Here is a 19196-nt window from a genome sequence, read left to right on the forward strand (position 1 = left end):
TTGCGTACTCTTTTATTGTTACTTAGTTATTTGTGGTACTGCTTACTGTTTCCTGCAGCTTGCCAGTGTAACGGACACAGCACGTGCATCAGTAACAACGTCTGTGAGCAGTGTAAGAACCTCACCACTGGGCAGCAGTGTCAGGAGTGCATGCCAGGGTATTATGGAGACCCGACCAATGGCGGGCAGTGCACAGGTAAACACTTCTACTTACTTCAGTGTGTTTTTGCTAACCGAAAGAAAATAAGAAATGAGGTATCACTTTTGGAAAATATACCTGGAATTATTCTGTGATATGCTTATTTTTAAAATACTACCTTTTAGTTCAAATTGAATGCATACTTATTACAAGAAATTTAGTAAAAAGTGTATATAATCTCATTATTAAGGTAGCCAGTGTGGAGAGTTTTTTGATAGGAGATGGCAGACAGTTATAGAAAGATGCCTAAAGCAGGTAGGATTTCTTTTTGGACGGCGTGGGAGTGAAGGGAATGAGTTCGGTCTGAAATATCAGTTCGGTCACTGTGTAAAAACACCTGTTTTGACTGGCTTCTTTCTCTTCTTTCATTTTCACTGTAGCTCTAGCTCAGTAATTTGCCCCCAGCCTCCTGTTCTCTACCCGGCTATGTACCCGACAGTAGGACCATCCAGTGGGGCGTTGGGAACTTATCAGTGGCCGATTCTCCCTCCCTCGGCTGCATGTGTCTCCTCAGCTAGGGGTGGGATTCCATGGCGCGTTCCCCATCCATGCTGGGCTTTTCACTGTTTTGCTCTTACAGAGGCCACATGCGTGCAATTACAGCCACTGTGAGGCCGTGGGTATAGCTTTCCTGCCATGAGTGGACACCCAGCCACTACCACTGTTTTTTTTTTTTATAGTCTTTCTGACCCCTTTTCTGTGATGAGCCCTGAACCTGGTGGGGAGAGTATACAACATGCGTGTCCCACTCAGAGCCAAACTAGACAGTCTCCTGGGCCCTAGCTTTGGCCATCTGTGAGCCTCTGCTGTCCACTGCATCAGCAAGGCTTTCTGATGACAGTTGCGAGCTATGCTAAGCCATTGGCCTAATACACTAGATATGTATTTAGAATACAGTTAAATGTTATATTCATTTTGCATGATGCTGGCAGCAAGTTCTTCCTAGAGTTTATTTTATAACACATCCGGCTAGTGGTTCTTGGCCCAATTAAAAAGGACCAGGTATGAATTTTGTCTTGTGGAGTGGCCTTCAATCTGACCAGGAAGTGGTTGGTCACTGCCAGAACGTGTCACTGTTGCTCAGTGGGCATGCCTCGCTACAGTGTTCACAGCTGCCCCCTGAGTTTTGTACCTAGCCCCTTCTGGCCCCGTGGAAGCCAGCCAGGAGGGACGAAGCGTTTACATCACTCCCAGTTTGGTTTCTCCACGTCCCTATGACCCACTTCCTTAGCAAGCATCCTGCCATCTCTTTCTGGAAAGTAATGAAGATGTTTTTCACTACGTTTTTGAGAGAAGAGTGTTAAAGACAAAAGTAGCAGCTATGATGAACCTCCTTTGATATTGTCTCTAATGTACTCGAGAGAAAGCAACAATCCCCGGAGGAGCTGATGGGAGGGATGTGGTTTGCAGAGGTGAGGGCGCGTGAAAGAGAACGTAGAGGCTCATGGGAAATGGTGAGAACTTGAGCGTGTGCTCGAGTAGGAGAACCACTCATGCTTCTGAGAGGAAGTGTGACGACTTACTTTTAACAATGGTGATTTTAGGTTCCGTTTCCAAAGTAAACAGTGAAGGCTGAAAGTTCAAGGGGAACGTTATTGAACTGATAAGGGTAAGAGATGATGGAACTTAGACCAGGGTGGTATAGTGAGAGGGGTGCAGACTCATTAGGCTCTGAATGTGTCTTCCAGGTGGACACCCCCATTTTGACCTAATAGATTTGATGTGGGCATTCCACTTGGTTACAGCTAGAACAGCTGGAGGTAGAAAACAATTCGTTTGGCCATGTTCTGTTTCCAACGCTGTCAGGCTTGAGAGTGGAGATGTGGGCAAGGCAGGGAGGCGTGCAGATGTGCAGTTCTGGAAGAGCTCTGGGGTAGAAGGTTTCAGTGCCCATGTGGCGTGCAAAGCCACAACACTGGGTGTGGTTCTCAGGGAAGTCAGTGGAGAGGAGACAAGGACTGGGGCTCAGGCCGGAGACAGCAGCCCGAGGTGTAGGAGGGTGCGAAGGAAGGAAGGAGCCACAGCAGGACACGCAGAAGGCCTGAGGTGCTCAACATCGTGTGGAGAGCTGTCACCCAGAATCAGGACACTAGCGATGGAGCGGATAAGATTGCTGGGTTCAGCAAGAGCCATTTACAGGAACAGTTTTCCTGGAGGCAATGAGTGGAAATGTTTTATATGGATTAAAGAGAAGGGGGAATCACAGACGAACCAACAACAATGAAAAATGTATCCAGATCATGCGAAGGTTTTGGGAGTCTGAGGTTTAGGACCTGCGTGCAGTACAGGAGCATTGTAGCCAGTGCCACCCAGGCTGTGGGAGGGCAAAAGCGCGTCTGCGTCCCCCACCGGTTTGTGGGTGGTGCTGTCCCCACCGCAAGCTCTTGTTTGAATCGTTCTTAGGAGTTTGTCCTTAGGAAATCCCAGGAGTGAATTGCGGGGTTTGTGCAAGTTCAGTGTCCATGTTTTAAAGACGTGACCATGTAATTTTCCGGGATGGCTGCATCCTTCGATGAGCCTTCCCGCAGTACAGATTCTGATTTCTTCAGACGCTCTCCAACGCTTGTTGTTTTCCTCTCCGCTATTTCAAAATGCATCTTAACTATCATTTTGGACGTGACATATTACTTTACGGTAGTTTGGCTCTGCATTTCCTTAATGAGTAAATAATAAAGGCTGTCTTTTCGCATGCTTTCTTGCTGTTTTGTATTTTGAAAAATACGTATTTGAGTCCTTTACCCACTAACAAGATTTATCTTTATTTTAAATTGTCATAAAACAGCATTATATGGAATTTATTATTTTAAATTTTATTATTTCAGTGTGTGTTGCAGCAGCACAAATGCATTTGCAGTGCTACTAACACACCCTTTCCTCTGAGACTTGTTTCCTCCTGTAAACTGCACCCCTTTGCCCACTGGCCACCCTTGCCATCTGTCTTTCCATCTTCCACCTCCTGGCCAACTCCAAGTGCCCAAGTTTGGCTGGGTCCTTCATGTGTATCAAATCACATTTTTGGTTCTTTGGTGACTAGCAATGTTTTCCAGGTTTGGTCAAGCTACACAATGTGTCAGGTTGTCTCCACTTTTTAGGCTGAGCAATGCTCTGCCATCCTTTCAACTACGTTTTATCTCTCTGCTCTTCCTTTGGGAGGCTTGGGTTGCATCTCACTCTTGGTTCTCTTCGGTAATGATGCAAGGCTTGAGGGTGTATAAGTTCCTGTTTCAGTGCATGTGCCACTGTTTGTGTTGTTGCCATGGTGTGTCCAGGTGTATAAGTTCCTGTTTCAGTGCATGTGCCACTGTTTGTGTTGTTACCATGGTGTGTCCAGGTGTATAAGTTCCTGTTTCGGTGCATGTGCCACTGTTTGTGTTGTTACCATGGTGTGTCCAGGTGTATAAGTTCCTGTTTCGGTGCATGTGCCACTGTTTGTGTTGTTACCATGGTGTGTCCAGGTGTATAAGTTCCTGTTTCGGTGCATGTGCCGCTGTTTGTGTTGTTACCATGGTGTGTCCAGGTGTATAAGTTCCTGTTTCGGTGCATGTGCCGCTGTTTGTGTTGTTACCATGGTGTGTCCAGGTGTATAAGTTCCTGTTTCGGTGCATGTGCCGCTGTTTGTGTTGTTACCATGGTGTGTCCAGGTGTATAAGTTCCTGTTTCGGTGCATGTGCCACTGTTTGTGTTGTTACCATGGTGTGTCCAGGTGTATAAGTTCCTGTTTCGGTGCATGTGCCACTGTTTGTGTTGTTACCATGGTGTGTCCAGGTGTATAAGTTCCTGTTTCGGTGCATGTGCCACTGTTTGTGTTGTTACCATGGTGTGTCCAGGTGTATAAGTTCCTGTTTCAGTGCATGTGCCGCTGTTTGTGTTGTTACCATGGTGTGTCCAGGTGTATAAGTTCCTGTTTCAGTGCATGTGCCGCTGTTTGTGTTGTTACCATGGTGTGTCCAGGTGTATAAGTTCCTGTTTCAGTGCATGTGCCGCTGTTTGTGTTGTTACCATGGTGTGTCCAGGTGTATAAGTTCCTGTTTCAGTGCATGTGCCACTGTTTGTGTTGTTACCATGGTGTGTCTAGGTGTATAAGTTCCTGTTTCAGTGCATGTGCCACTGTTTGTGTTGTTACCATGGTGTGTCTAGGTGTATAAGTTCCTGTTTCAGTGCATGTGCCACTGTTTGTGTTGTTACCATGGTGTGTCCAGGTGTATAAGTTCCTGTTTCAGTGCATGTGCCACTGTTTGTGTTGTTACCATGGTGTGTCCAGGTGTATAAGTTCCTGTTTCGGTGCATGTGCCACTGTTTGTGTTGTTACCATGGTGTGTCCAGGTGTATAAGTTCCTGTTTCGGTGCATGTGCCACTGTTTGTGTTGTTACCATGGTGTGTCCAGGTGTATAAGTTCCTGTTTCGGTGCATGTGCCGCTGTTTGTGTTGTTACCATGGTGTGTCCAGGTGTATAAGTTCCTGTTTCAGTGCATGTGCCGCTGTTTGTGTTGTTACCATGGTGTGTCCAGGTGTATAAGTTCCTGTTTCAGTGCATGTGCCACTGTTTGTGTTGTTACCATGGTGTGTCCAGGTGTATAAGTTCCTGTTTCAGTGCATGTGCCGCTGTTTGTGTTGTTACCATGGTGTGTCCAGGTGTATAAGTTCCTGTTTCAGTGCATGTGCCGCTGTTTGTGTTGTTACCATGGTGTGTCCAGGTGTATAAGTTCCTGTTTCAGTGCATGTGCCGCTGTTTGTGTTGTTACCATGGTGTGTCCAGGTGTATAAGTTCCTGTTTCAGTGCATGTGCCGCTGTTTGTGTTGTTACCATGGTGTGTCTAGGTGTATAAGTTCCTGTTTCAGTGCATGTGCCGCTGTTTGTGTTGTTACCATGGTGTGTCCAGGTGTATAAGTTCCTGTTTCAGTGCATGTGCCACTGTTTGTGTTGTTACCATGGTGTGTCCAGGTGTATAAGTTCCTGTTTCAGTGCATGTGCCGCTGTTTGTGTTGTTACCATGGTGTGTCCAGGTGTATAAGTTCCTGTTTCAGTGCATGTGCCGCTGTTTGTGTTGTTACCATGGTGTGTCCAGGTGTATAAGTTCCTGTTTCAGTGCATGTGCCGCTGTTTGTGTTGTTACCATGGTGTGTCCAGGTGTATAAGTTCCTGTTTCAGTGCATGTGCCACTGTTTGTGTTGTTACCATGGTGTGTCCAGGTGTATAAGTTCCTGTTTCAGTGCATGTGCCACTGTTTGTGTTGTTACCATGGTGTGTCCAGGTGTATAAGTTCCTGTTTCAGTGCATGTGCCACTGTTTGTGTTGTTACCATGGTGTGTCCAGGTGTATAAGTTCCTGTTTCGGTGCATGTGCCACTGTTTGTGTTGTTACCATGGTGTGTCCAGGTGTATAAGTTCCTGTTTCGGTGCATGTGCCACTGTTTGTGTTGTTACCATGGTGTGTCCAGGTGTATAAGTTCCTGTTTCGGTGCATGTGCCGCTGTTTGTGTTGTTACCATGGTGTGTCCAGGTGTATAAGTTCCTGTTTCAGTGCATGTGCCACTGTTTGTGTTGTTACCATGGTGTGTCCAGGTGTATAAGTTCCTGTTTCGGTGCATGTGCCACTGTTTGTGTTGTTACCATGGTGTGTCCAGGTGTATAAGTTCCTGTTTCAGTGCATGTGCCACTGTTTGTGTTGTTACCATGGTGTGTCCAGGTGTATAAGTTCCTGTTTCGGTGCATGTGCCACTGTTTGTGTTGTTACCATGGTGTGTCCAGGTGTATAAGTTCCTGTTTCGGTGCATGTGCCACTGTTTGTGTTGTTACCATGGTGTGTCCAGGTGTATAAGTTCCTGTTTCGGTGCATGTGCCACTGTTTGTGTTGTTACCATGGTGTGTCCAGGTGTATAAGTTCCTGTTTCAGTGCATGTGCCGCTGTTTGTGTTGTTACCATGGTGTGTCCAGGTGTATAAGTTCCTGTTTCAGTGCATGTGCCGCTGTTTGTGTTGTTACCATGGTGTGTCCAGGTGTATAAGTTCCTGTTTCAGTGCATGTGCCGCTGTTTGTGTTGTTACCATGGTGTGTCCAGGTGTATAAGTTCCTGTTTCAGTGCATGTGCCACTGTTTGTGTTGTTACCATGGTGTGTCCAGGTGTATAAGTTCCTGTTTCAGTGCATGTGCCACTGTTTGTGTTGTTACCATGGTGTGTCCAGGTGTATAAGTTCCTGTTTCAGTGCATGTGCCACTGTTTGTGTTGTTACCATGGTGTGTCCAGGTGTATAAGTTCCTGTTTCGGTGCATGTGCCACTGTTTGTGTTGTTACCATGGTGTGTCCAGGTGTATAAGTTCCTGTTTCGGTGCATGTGCCACTGTTTGTGTTGTTACCATGGTGTGTCCAGGTGTATAAGTTCCTGTTTCGGTGCATGTGCCGCTGTTTGTGTTGTTACCATGGTGTGTCCAGGTGTATAAGTTCCTGTTTCAGTGCATGTGCCACTGTTTGTGTTGTTACCATGGTGTGTCCAGGTGTATAAGTTCCTGTTTCGGTGCATGTGCCACTGTTTGTGTTGTTACCATGGTGTGTCCAGGTGTATAAGTTCCTGTTTCGGTGCATGTGCCACTGTTTGTGTTGTTACCATGGTGTGTCCAGGTGTATAAGTTCCTGTTTCGGTGCATGTGCCACTGTTTGTGTTGTTACCATGGTGTGTCCAGGTGTATAAGTTCCTGTTTCGGTGCATGTGCCACTGTTTGTGTTGTTACCATGGTGTGTCCAGGTGTATAAGTTCCTGTTTCGGTGCATGTGCCACTGTTTGTGTTGTTACCATGGTGTGTCCAGGTGTATAAGTTCCTGTTTCGGTGCATGTGCCACTGTTTGTGTTGTTACCATGGTGTGTCCAGGTGTATAAGTTCCTGTTTCGGTGCATGTGCCACTGTTTGTGTTGTTACCATGGTGTGTCCAGGTGTATAAGTTCCTGTTTCGGTGCATGTGCCACTGTTTGTGTTGTTACCATGGTGTGTCCAGGTGTATAAGTTCCTGTTTCGGTGCATGTGCCACTGTTTGTGTTGTTACCATGGTGTGTCCAGGTGTATAAGTTCCTGTTTCAGTGCATGTGCCACTGTTTGTGTTGTTACCATGGTGTGTCCAGGTGTATAAGTTCCTGTTTCAGTGCATGTGCCACTGTTTGTGTTGTTACCATGGTGTGTCCAGGTGTATAAGTTCCTGTTTCAGTGCATGTGCCACTGTTTGTGTTGTTACCATGGTGTGTCCAGGTGTATAAGTTCCTGTTTCAGTGCATGTGCCGCTGTTTGTGTTGTTACCACTGTATTTCTGGAGAGATTGTTTTCAGAGCTTTGGTCCATTTTTAATATTGGGCTACTTTTATTGTTGCTTCCTCCTCCCAAATTGTAAGACATAATAATAGGCCCTTATAAAACTGTAATTATCCAAGATTTGCTTCCACATTGTAGGTTATCTTTTAAAAAATCACAATGCCCTCTAAAATATAAAAGTTTTGGGGGTAAAACAATGGTTCAGTGTTTAGGAACCCTCTCTTCTTCTAAGTGTTCAGTTCCTGGAACCTGTGTCGGGAGCTTATAACTTCCTGTAACTGTACCTCTAGGGTATGTGATGCCATCTTACGGCCTCCAAGTGCACCTACACACACACACACACACACACACACACACACACACACACACACACACATTAAAATAACAAACCTTAAAAAAAAGACTTCTAATTTCTTAAATTGTGTTTTAAAAATTTATCTCATAGTTTGATCTTACTGATAAAGTCAACTTTATATAGGTTTTCTTTTTTTTGTAATTAAAAACTGATTCATTTATTTTTATTTTATGTTTTGCCTGTATGTAAGTCTGTGTACCACAGGTTTGCTGTGTCGCTGGATGCCAGAAGAGCATGTTAGATCTCCTGGTACTGGAGCCACAGATAGTTGGTAGCTGCTCTACGGGTGCTGGGAATTGAACTCACATCCTTTGGAAGGTCAGCTAGTCAGTGCTCTCCCTCCCTGACCCATCGCTCCAGCCCCTATTGGCTTTCCTTTTATATCAGAATGCATTGCCAAATGCATATCATTGATTATATAAACTTTTGCCAAAATAGGAAAAGGGAACATTTCAAACCTCTATAATAGCTATAGAATAAATTGTTATGAAGGACTTTATATTTTCAGCAGGCATGGTGCTTTGAGAAATGTGTTTCCCTTTGGGGTGGTATTCCTCTGTTAGAGTTATAGCTAGTTCAATTATTCAATATTAATTTTTGTTACTGACATCACACATCTGGCAAGCTACTGCACAGTAAACAGAAAATTCAATGGAATGAAGGATTAATGCCTATCTTATTCCTTGTTGCAGATTTTTATGAAACTTTAAATAATCCTTGACTTTATATTTAGGTCCTAAAAGGTGACAAGATGATATCTTGCTGTCTGTGACTTTATATTGCTGTGTGATATATTAAAAAACTGATTTTTTATGGCCACATTAATTACCTAACTAATAAACAACATGTCACATTGGTAAATTATGTAGAATGACTAAAGTTAAATTTTAAAAAGCCAGAATGTATGTATTTGTTGCCATTTTCTGGGAGTTGGGCATGGGGCCTCTAGATGGGGGTGTGCCTGCTTTTAGCTTCTGAACGATCTCTCTCGGTCATACATTGTCAGAGTTATACAGATGTATTTTGGTAATTTTGTAAGATTGTTTTTAGGTGATAACATTTATAGTTTATTACTGTAATTAATAATTAAAAGTGCTCTCTTAGGGTCTTGTATGTGGACCTGTAGATCTATATTAGGCTGTGTCTATAACCGCTGCACACACGATTACAGCACTGTTCAGAGTGTGAAGATTGGTAGCATATTGTTCGATATTGCTTCCCACTGGTCCAATAGTAAATTATTGACTGCTCAGTTTCCTCATTTCAAAATGAAGCTAACTTGTATCAGTGTAACAAATCTTCAGTGAGGTGTGTGTGTGTGTGTGTGTGTGTGTGTGTGTGTGTGTGTGTGTGCATGCGTGTGTGTATTTTTGCAGGTCCATGTGTGTTTGGAGTGGGGGTACATGTCAGTGGAGGTCAGTGGTACCCATGTGTGGCTCCTCGGTCCGCTGTGTTGGAGGCGTGCTCTCTCGCTGACCTGGGACTCACCAACTGGTATGCTGGCTTGCTAGTGAGCACCAGGGATCTGCTTTCCTCTGCCTGTGCAGCCCTAGATTGTAAGCAAATGCCAGAATGATCAGATTTAAAACTATGTATCCATTGCCTGTTTGTTTTAAATTTTTACTCATTATTATTGAGCGTGTGTGTGTGTGCACATGTAAAAGTAGCTTTTTTTTCTCTTGGCTCAGTCATTGTCTGGGAGGCTTACTGCCTCCTTCTGCTAACCTAGGCCTCGCCCTTGAAGCTTCTAGCCTCCTTACCTTCGTTTGGGATTAAAAACATGTACACCACACCTGGATATAAGCTTTTCTTTACCTGAAACTTGTTCTATACCAGGTTGGCATTGAACTCAGATCCTTTTGCCTCCGTCTCCTGGTTAAAGACTTGCTTGTATTCCAGTCGGACATATAGACCTAGAAGGTTGTGATCTCTTGCCAGGACAGCCATGCTGTGAATTAACATTCCTCTACAACTGTTTGGTGCCAAAATGCTGTTTCATATGAAAATCTCAGATCATTCTATTTTATCAGTAAAGACTGAGGAGACAAATGCTGGCGTGAAAAACTTGCTAGCTCACAGAGACAGAGAAAGCACCCAGCTGGCCTTCCTACTCAGCTGCTTCCTGATTGAAAATGCTCAAAATGATCACTAGCTCAGCTGACAGCCCAGGAGGAAAAGACCAAAGGCCTGCTAGCTCAGAGCCCAAAAAGCCAAAGGCCAAGGAGCTGAGGTGCTCAAGAGCTAAACCAAAAGCTAAAGAGCTATTTCCACTATTTCTACTATTTCTATTGCTATTTCTACTTCCACATGCTGTCTTAAATACTGCTCTACTCACAGTCCCCCCTACTGTTTAATCCCTGTCAGCTGGTTTCTTATTCCACCTCATGACCTGAGTTTAATTTTATTAAAATCCTGTGTACACAGATAGCTCTTGGATTAAAGGTGTGTGCTAGGACTCAACCACACCAAACAAAAGACAGGTTTTTACAGTTCACAATCTTGGGGATCACAGTGGGATCAAGGATCCTGTAACATGTACATGCACATGTGTGTGTTTGGGCATGTCTAGGGGTGGGCACGCATGCCATAGTACATGTTGGAGGCCAGTGAACAACTTTTAAGCAGTAATGCATTTATTGTTTGGTAATTTTATATGTACGTCATTTTTGACAATGCAGTGTCCTCCATTCACACGTCCCATGTTCCCTTGGGTCCCACTCGCCTGCCAACTTCACGTTGTCCCTTCTGCTTTTATGTCCCACCGAGTCTGTGTGGGCTGCTCATGCGCTCATGGGGGTGGTGTCACCTCTTTCCTTCCTCTTCCCCCAGCTCAGGGCGAAATGCTGCACACCCACTGGCCAGCCCGGGCCCAGCTCCCCCTTGTACATGAGTTTTGGGGGTTGGATTCTGGTCACTGTGTTTCAGTCACTTGAGGACCTGAGTGAGATTGTTACAGATAAACAGCAGGTGCTTCTGTTGACTACTACCCTCTCCCTCCCTCCCCCCCTCATGCCAGCCGCTATGGTGGTGCATGACCGTCAGCGTTCATAGTCAGCAAGTGTAAGCATGGTAGTGAAACTAGCAGGAGGTAGGCATGGTGGCACTAACCTCAGAGAGTCACGTGCCCGGGGTTACATACTGTGAGTTAGGTAGTGAGACACTTGTCACAGAAACAAGCATGGGGCTCTAGCTGAATGGCACAGCTTTTGCTTAGCATGACCACGACTCTTTCAATCCCTGTGGACCACCTAGAAATTGTTTGATAGAGGCCTTTTCTATAAAAATAAATTGATGATTTATTATTATGAAAATATCTTTTACATTCAAAGACACTGGAGATTTGCTGGACTGTAAGCTAGAGTTAGTAATGTTCTCTAAGATCATTTAAGACTGCTGTCCCACTGTGTGCTCAGTCTGTTTTACCTGGAGTTAATAATGCTCTACGAGGCCATTTAAGACTGCTGTCCCACTGTGTGCTCAGTCTGTTTAACCTAGAGTTAATAATGCTCTATGAGGCCATTTAAGACTGCTGTCCTACTGTGTGCTTAGTCTGTTTTACCTAGAGTTAATAATGCTTTCTGAGACCATTTAAGATCGCTGTCCTACTGTGTGCTCAGTTTATTTAACCTGCCCTTAAGAAAACAATGTACAACCAACCTTGTTTGCCTTGGATTTTCCATACAGTTAACTTACAACTGAAGTGAATGAACAGCTGTAAAATCATTTTGTTTTGTTTTTAAATTTCATTTGTTTCTTTTTTCTCTTTAGTTTATTTTCTCCCTTTCATCCCAATCGCAGCACCCTCCCTCCTCTCCTCCCATCCCATCCTCCTACTCTCCCATCTTTTTCTCCTATTCTCCTCTCCCCTTCTCAGAGAAGGGAGCCTCCCCCACCCCCACACATAGTGCCATCCCACCACAGCACTTCATGTCACAGCAAGACTGAGCACATCCTCTTCCACTGAGGCCAGACAAGGCAGGCCAGCTAGGAGAAAGTGGTCCAATAGCAGGCAGCAGAAAGTCCATGTCAGGGACAGTCCCTGCTCCACTTGCTAAGGGACCACATTAAGACCAAGTTGGCCATCAGCTCTGTAAGTGTAGGGGCCCAGGGCCAGCCCATGCTTGCACTTAGGTTGGTGGTTCAGTCTCTGTGAGTCCCCGTGCACCTAGGTAAGTCGACTCTGTTGGTCTTCTAACAGTTTGTCTATCTTGTTGATTTTCTCAAAGAATCATCTTTTAATTTTGTTTCTTCTTTGTATTGTTCTTTTTGTTTCTAATTTATTTTAGCCCTAATTTTGATTATTTCTTGCTGTCTACTCCTTTTTGGTGTGTTTGCTTTTTTTTTTTCCTAGAGCTTTCAGGTGAGCTGTTAGATTGCTTGTGTGAGATCTCACCAATTTCTTTGTGAAGGCACTTGGTGCAATGAACTTTCCCCTGAGCACCACTCTCATTGTGTCCCATAGTTTGGGTATGTTGTGCCGTTATTTTCACTGAATTCTAGAAAAAGCTATTACTTTGTTTCTTTATTTCTCCCTTGTCCCAGTGGTCATTGAGTAGAGAGATGTTGGTTTCCATAAGTTTGGCGGCCTTCTGTTGTCTCTGTTGTTGTTGAGGTCTTGCTTTAATGCACGGTGGTCTGATAAGACACATGGAGTTATTTCAGTCTTCTTGTGTCTGTTGAGGTCTTGCTCTGTGACTGAGTATACAGTCAGTTTTGGAGAAGCTTCCATGTGGAGCTGAGAAGAATGTATATTATTTTGTATTTGGGTGAAATGTTCTGTAGATATCTGTTAGGTCCTTTGATTCATAATATTGGTTAGTTTAATTATTTATCTGTTTACTTTTTGCCTCAATGACCTGTCCATGGGTGTTGAAGTCTCCCACCATTAATGTGTAGGGTTCGAGGTGGCATTTAAGCTTTAGTAATGCTTCTTTTATGAATGTGGGTGCTTTTGCATTTGAAGTATATATTCAGAATTGAGACAGTACCTTCAGGCACTGCATGTGTGTACACTATGATAGTAAATCCCAGAAACAGCAAAGAGGTTGAAAGCAGCTGTATACAATGCATATGCACATAAGTGTTGAAGACAACACATGAACATTGCTTGGTATTTTCGTTTGTTTGTTAGCTGGGATAGTTGGGGTCACCTGGAGTGTCCCTCACTCCTTCCTTGTGTGATGCTGTTCATTAAACCCCATGCAAAGCCCTGTACAGGGACACAGACGCAGGGACACACAAGACCAGATAGCATTCAGGAGGCACAGACGCAGACTCATGTGATAATGTCCCGGAAGGCACAGAAGTACAATCTGGGCTTGTTCTTGGCTGAATTCCTTCAAGGGGAAGTGCTTTTAATTTAATTTTCCATAATGGGACATTGACACATTTTGGGTACTCTGAAATTATAATTAATACATTCAAGCTGATGCATTTTTGGCATTCTTTTAGAAATAGTATCTCCAAACTGACTCATACATTTCAGTAGAAGAAATTACTGACTTTTCCTTAGACTAGAACAGCTCAGTGCACCTACACAGCGGGGCTTTACAAAGGATTATCTTTAAAATCATCAAATAGTGATTGAATGCTTACTGACTGCCAAAGGTATAACTTAAATTTACAAATGTTATGGGACACTGTCATTGGAACATGAGTAAATGAAATGATGGGCTGACCGAGTGACCTAGGAAAACTCCTTCTGTAGTTAACCCAGTGGCCCCTTGACAGGTTAGGACATGGTGTTAATGACCTGTGCTTCTGTTTTCTATTATCATTACTAGTAGTGTGTTTTTCATTATGATTAATTATTCATATAAAACAGCTAAGTATGTTATTAGCTCTAAAATAGTTGTCTAGATTTTAATGCTTATTTATTTGTAAAATATAAGTAAAAAGAGAAAATGCTTTTCTAGTCTCGTATATTCTTTTTTGATAACTTTATTACAAAAATACTTAATGGGCTTGGTTTTTATTATGAGTAAGTTATATTTGTTAGCAATGTACTTGTATTTCGGTTTAGTAGCGCTTAATCAACAAAACTTTCTTTTTGGTGTACTGTGAGGGTCTATGGTAGTTGACTTATGAAAATACTGAATGTATGTTAACCGTCTTAGATTATGACACTAGCCTCATCAGGGATGACTGATCACTTTACTAGGGTGAGGAGGCTTTTTGTTAATCATAAACCCTTCTCACACATTGTCCATAGAGGTAGAATGTTCATAATCAGACGAATTTGCACACTTCTTAAAATGAATGGGAAATTTAATTCTTTCAAATTCAGGGCATGTACTGCCATGCCTGGCTTTCTGTAATGATAGTTTTAGCACCCTTCTATCTTCCGATCCTCCACACTACTTTGTGTAACTGCCTCAGAGTGATAGACATCGGCCATAGGTGCCGCAGTGGAGACAGAGGCTCACCAGAATGCTCAGTCTTCGTTTTTGGAAGGAGCAGAGGATTCAGTCTTCTTGGGAAAAGGCCGACTCTGAGTAGCTCACTCCCATTACTTGTATTCAATCATTACACTAAATTAATTTGGCTGGGAAAGGTTCCAGCTACCGAAGTCACCTTGTCCTTGCTGCCCATGAGAGCAGACAGCCCACACAACCTTCAGTCCCCTTTGCCCGTGGCCAGCCATAGTCAAAAGTCAGAACTCTAGGTTTGCCAAGAGTGTCCTAGGACCGAGGTCTGTGCGGCTGCAAGCTCTCATGTGCCACCAGGTGCAGACTCTGCAGAGAGACAATGCCTCTTCATGGTTCCAAATCCTCAAAATGATTTCTCAGCCTCTACTTGTTGACTCAAACACAGCGGAGGCGTCACTGAGCCATTTCGCTCAAAGCCAGACACAAAGGCTTTCTCTCACGACTGACCTCGACCTCTCTAGCTCCCTGCATCCCCTTTGTTTTCGTAAAGGGCGTTTCCAGGGTTAGAAGAACTGAGAAGAGCCAGAGTCATGGGCTCTGGGAGGCAGAAGATGCACTGCCCTGCTTTTCAGCGAGGCGCCTTCTGAAGGAAGCCTCTGTGGCTGATCCCAGGCCCTCCTCCGACAAGCCAGTGGCTTCTGAGCAGTGGCCCTTCACTGTGGCGCACTGCAGAGACGTCAGCAAGCCTTCCCCCATACTCAAGGCCTCTCTTCCTAGATTTATTTGCAGCTAGTTTTGCTTTCCTTCTCTTCCAACTTTGACTAGACATTTGATTCAACTTGAAAATTTTAGCTGTGAGGTTTTTATATTTCTGGAATATTCATCTCTATAATGTGAGGCTCAGGTTTGCCCGTGTTTGGTAACAATGTGTATCGCTTTCGCCTGTCTTTTCACAAATAGTTTCATATTGTCTGGACTTTGGAAAGGAATGGACTCAGGTGTGGAAGGTGAATACTTGTCTATTTCAGGATAGATAGAAACAATTATTTTGCCTAAGAGGTCAACATTTTTCTTTGATTTCCTTTGAGGTGATATTTAGTCACATTATAATACATTGCTTGAAATTGTATATCATAAGAATTTGGTACTATCTTTTTTTTAAAAGTAGTTTTATATATTAAATATGTCTTAACAATGAGCTTTGGCTTGGGGGATAGAGAGCAAGCTGAGTTAGAGAAGTGCTTGAGGGCCTGCCTTTGGTCCTCAGAATGCACATAAGGAAATATGGGTGTTGTGGTGTGCACTCTTCAACCCCAGACCCACACAACCTGAGATAGGCGGGTGCCAGGGACTCACTGACCGGCCAACTTCACCTACTGAGAGACCTGAAATCTCAAAAGTATTTGGTGTCTGAGGAATAACACTCAAGATTATCCTGTCATCTCATCTACACACATGCGCGCGCGCACACACACACACACACACACACACACACACACACACACTTCTATTGGTTTAAAATATTAAGCCCTTTGGTGAAACTTAAAAGGTATATTTCAAGTCTGGTATTGAAATATTATCTCAAACTGAAAACATTTATTTAAACACTCCAGGAGACTGACTGGAAGTTAACCTAAGAAACATGCATTTGGTTTTATTCTGATATATTTGTGTTTTTAAAAATGCTAAACCAAGTCAAATACTGAATTGGATGTACATATTTGCACTGCTCATATAACGCTTGGGATAATCAGTGACCGTGGAAAGTTAATTATATATTAGAAACATCTAGAATCATTAGCAAAAATATTTTATGTAAATACTTTGTAAGCCTTAAAAGTTCTCTGAATATATTATATAAGAAAAGGTCTTTTACATATATCGTTAAACATGGATAAAAGTGCTTAACCGTTTTATTACCCATGCATAAATTTATGCATTTTTTGCTTATTTTTTAATAGATTTTAAACTTGTACCTGTTTTTCGGCTATGACAAAAGCACAGAGGATTTCATCGTATGCCTTGAGAACAGTGCAGAGTAGTTTATTAGCCAGCTTGAAATTTGTTTCTCAGCTTTTGATTGAACATTTGAACACAAGGTACTAACCAAGGTCCAGTGCTTATCCACTGAGCTAGTTAAAATACGGGCTCCAATGTCATTATTATTTAAAGATACTTTGAGCTCTCTAGGCGGGCTTCCCGCTGCCTTCTACTCCAACCGAACATGCTTTCGTGTCTACCTCCCCATGACAAGTCCCCTCCTTCATAGTTAATTCCCTAATTAATTTGGGAAGCCATGTCTGTGTGGGTCCTTCCTCTTCTGCTGTTAAGTGTTGCACATTGCTTGACATTTTCTAATGCAAAGATCCGTCCCCCACATAGAATTACACATGACCTCTCCAGTTGTCACTGGCCCCTTCTACCTCCTCTGTAGGGAAAGGGGAGACAGTTTTATTCTGAAAGTGGCTCAAAAGACTCCATTTTTATTTCATAAATCTCCAGTGCCCAAAACTGTCAAATATAAATTGTCTTTTATCGTCAAATTACTATTTCAAAACTCTTTAAGACTACATTCAAGGCAGCTGTGTGCTATGATCTCAATACCTTTACCTCTCACATCTTACCTTGGTCTTTGTATCTTTGTATTCACTGTATTTCATAGTTTTCATCATTCTCAAGTTTATTTCATATTTGTTGGTCATTTTTAGTACCAGGAACATCACCAAGAACTTTGTCTGAATGCCTATCTAATTGTATTTTATAATGCAAAGAATTAGTATTAGTATTTTAAAGATAAATGAATATTTCTAAAGCTTTTTTGTTTTTAAAATTTTTCATTTTATTATTATTTTTTGGTAAAAATCATCACTGACCTGAAAGAAGATATAAACAAGTAAATAAATTTATTTCAGTACATGCCAGGGAAAGTCAGCAGAATGGAAGGAATGCACAGCAAGTGGACAAGAAAGTTAGCTGCTGGCAACACGAAAGAAAACAAATCAGCCAGGACCGCTTGTGCACTGGTGTGGGCAGTTGGTACTGGTATGGTTTAGGTCCCGTCTGCGAATGCCCAGGTTTGCAGTCATGGGCTTGCCACAACCAGTCCTCTGCAGAGCTGTGTCCTCCAGCGGATTCAATGGCAGGTGGAAAGTAGGCTTATCCCCCGGCTGAGCGAATATCAATGGCCACTTCACCTGCTGTGCCAGGAGCCAGAGCAGCCATTGGCAGTGGCACAAGAGGCAGCTCTTCCTTTACCAGCCCTGCCTAGACCACTCACTGAGGAGGCGCGGAGCTGAGGTCTGAGGCTGTCTCAAGGGCGGGCTGGTCAGGGCCAGCAAGACTGTCCAGCCAGACTGGAGGGGCCTACTGCGGTTGTGAAGGATAGAATTTTAAGTTATGTGGCTGTTTGTAGTTTTACCTTATGTAGAATTTTGCCATATTAGCTGTCTAATAAGTAATATATCGATGATGTTTCATTAAACATAATTAGCATAGTAGAATACAAAAGAGATTAAATTGACATGATCCCCAAACCTCCAGAAACTGCCGTCGTATGTTTTATGGCAGAAACAAAACACGGCTGCCCGAGATGCATGCTTGGATCCGTGTTTCTACAGTGGGTTCTATATATATGCAACTTGTGTTTTTACCATTTTTCCCCTCATTGTTTGGTTTTGTTTATAAGTTGCTACTGTAGCTTTATATTCTTGGGGACAGAAATAGCATGTGACTGTGTCATGTTCCTCTAGTGTGTGTCCAGGCTAAAAAATTCATTGCCAAATAAAATTTCCCAAACCAAAGGCCACAGTGTGATGGCTTCCTAGGTGCTTATTCAGCACAAAGCAACGGCCTTTGATGCTGACAATACAGAATAATATAAAAACTGCCATGAAGTATAAATTTTAAACAATTGCATTTAGGTGCATTTGTGCTATTTTACTCTGAAGTATAGTACCACAGGGGAATTCTTGCAAAATGAGCTTACATAAATGGTATTTTAATTCGTGTTTTTGGTTTCAGAAATTATTAAAGTTACTATATGATCATAATTCTTTAAGAAAATCTGCAGCAAGAAGAATTATAAATTTTTTCAGGAAGGATAAATAAAATCCAAGTTTTAAAATATTAAAATGCATTGATTTTAGCATTCGTTGGATTATGCCTCAATATTTGTCTTAACTTGTTCAGATTAATGTTAAGCTGTGTGATGGCATGTTCATTCATTATTTAAACAGTTACGTGGGAGCAGTATATCTTAGTGTTCCTTTATTCCTTGGTGATAGTCTTTATTTTTTAATTTAACTTTTAACTGGTTCTTTTGAGTTTCACATCATGCACGCTCACCTTCTCATCTCCCGGTCCCTTCGTACCGGCCCTCTGCCCTTGCAACCTCCCCACCCCCACAAAGGAAAAAAATATCATGGAAGCTGCAGTGTGTCACAGTGTGTCCCACAGTACACCCTCTGTCTACACACAGTTACTTGCAAATGTTCCTTGCAATGAGCCATTGGTCCGGTTTGAGGTCTGTGGCTTCTGCTACTCCATTAGTACTGCATCCTCACTGGGATTCCTCTTGGATATCCTGCTGTTGCCCTGTGTGATGGAGATCCCGCAGCTTTGGATCTGTAGGACCGGCCTTATCCTGCAGTCTGGAAGTTGCTACATGGGGTGGATGTTGGGGTGGGCCAATTCAAAGCCCTGGATCTGGGCCTGTTGGCAGCTGAGCTGGTCAGCTTGCCAGCTCTCCCACACCCACACCACTAGGGCAAGCTCTTCAGCTCTGCCCATGTTGGACTAGATCGCCCACTGCGCAGCTGCTAAGGGGCAGGGACAGCTCTCCTGAGTGCTGCGGCCAGTGAGGGGGAGGGGGCATATTTATTTTGTCTTTCATTTATGGAAATCTCAAAACTTATATTCTTATACTAAATTTTACAAAATTAAGGGAAGATACACAAATTTATTTGTATGGTTTTATGA

General features: G+C 43.1%; 1 protein-coding gene across 1 annotated transcript in view; it reads left to right on the plus strand.

The window, feature by feature from the left end:
• Atrnl1 (attractin like 1) overlaps positions 1-19196 on the plus strand; it is a 552888-nt gene that overhangs the window by 98004 nt on the left and 435688 nt on the right. The window contains exon 19 of the mRNA XM_051146856.1: positions 59-196. Coding sequence (XP_051002813.1) covers positions 59-196 — 138 coding nt within the window. The remainder of the gene's footprint in view (positions 1-58; positions 197-19196) is intronic.

Source organism: Acomys russatus, chromosome 5 (genome assembly GCF_903995435.1).
Source record: "Acomys russatus chromosome 5, mAcoRus1.1, whole genome shotgun sequence".
Classification (NCBI taxonomy): Eukaryota; Metazoa; Chordata; class Mammalia; order Rodentia; family Muridae; genus Acomys; species Acomys russatus.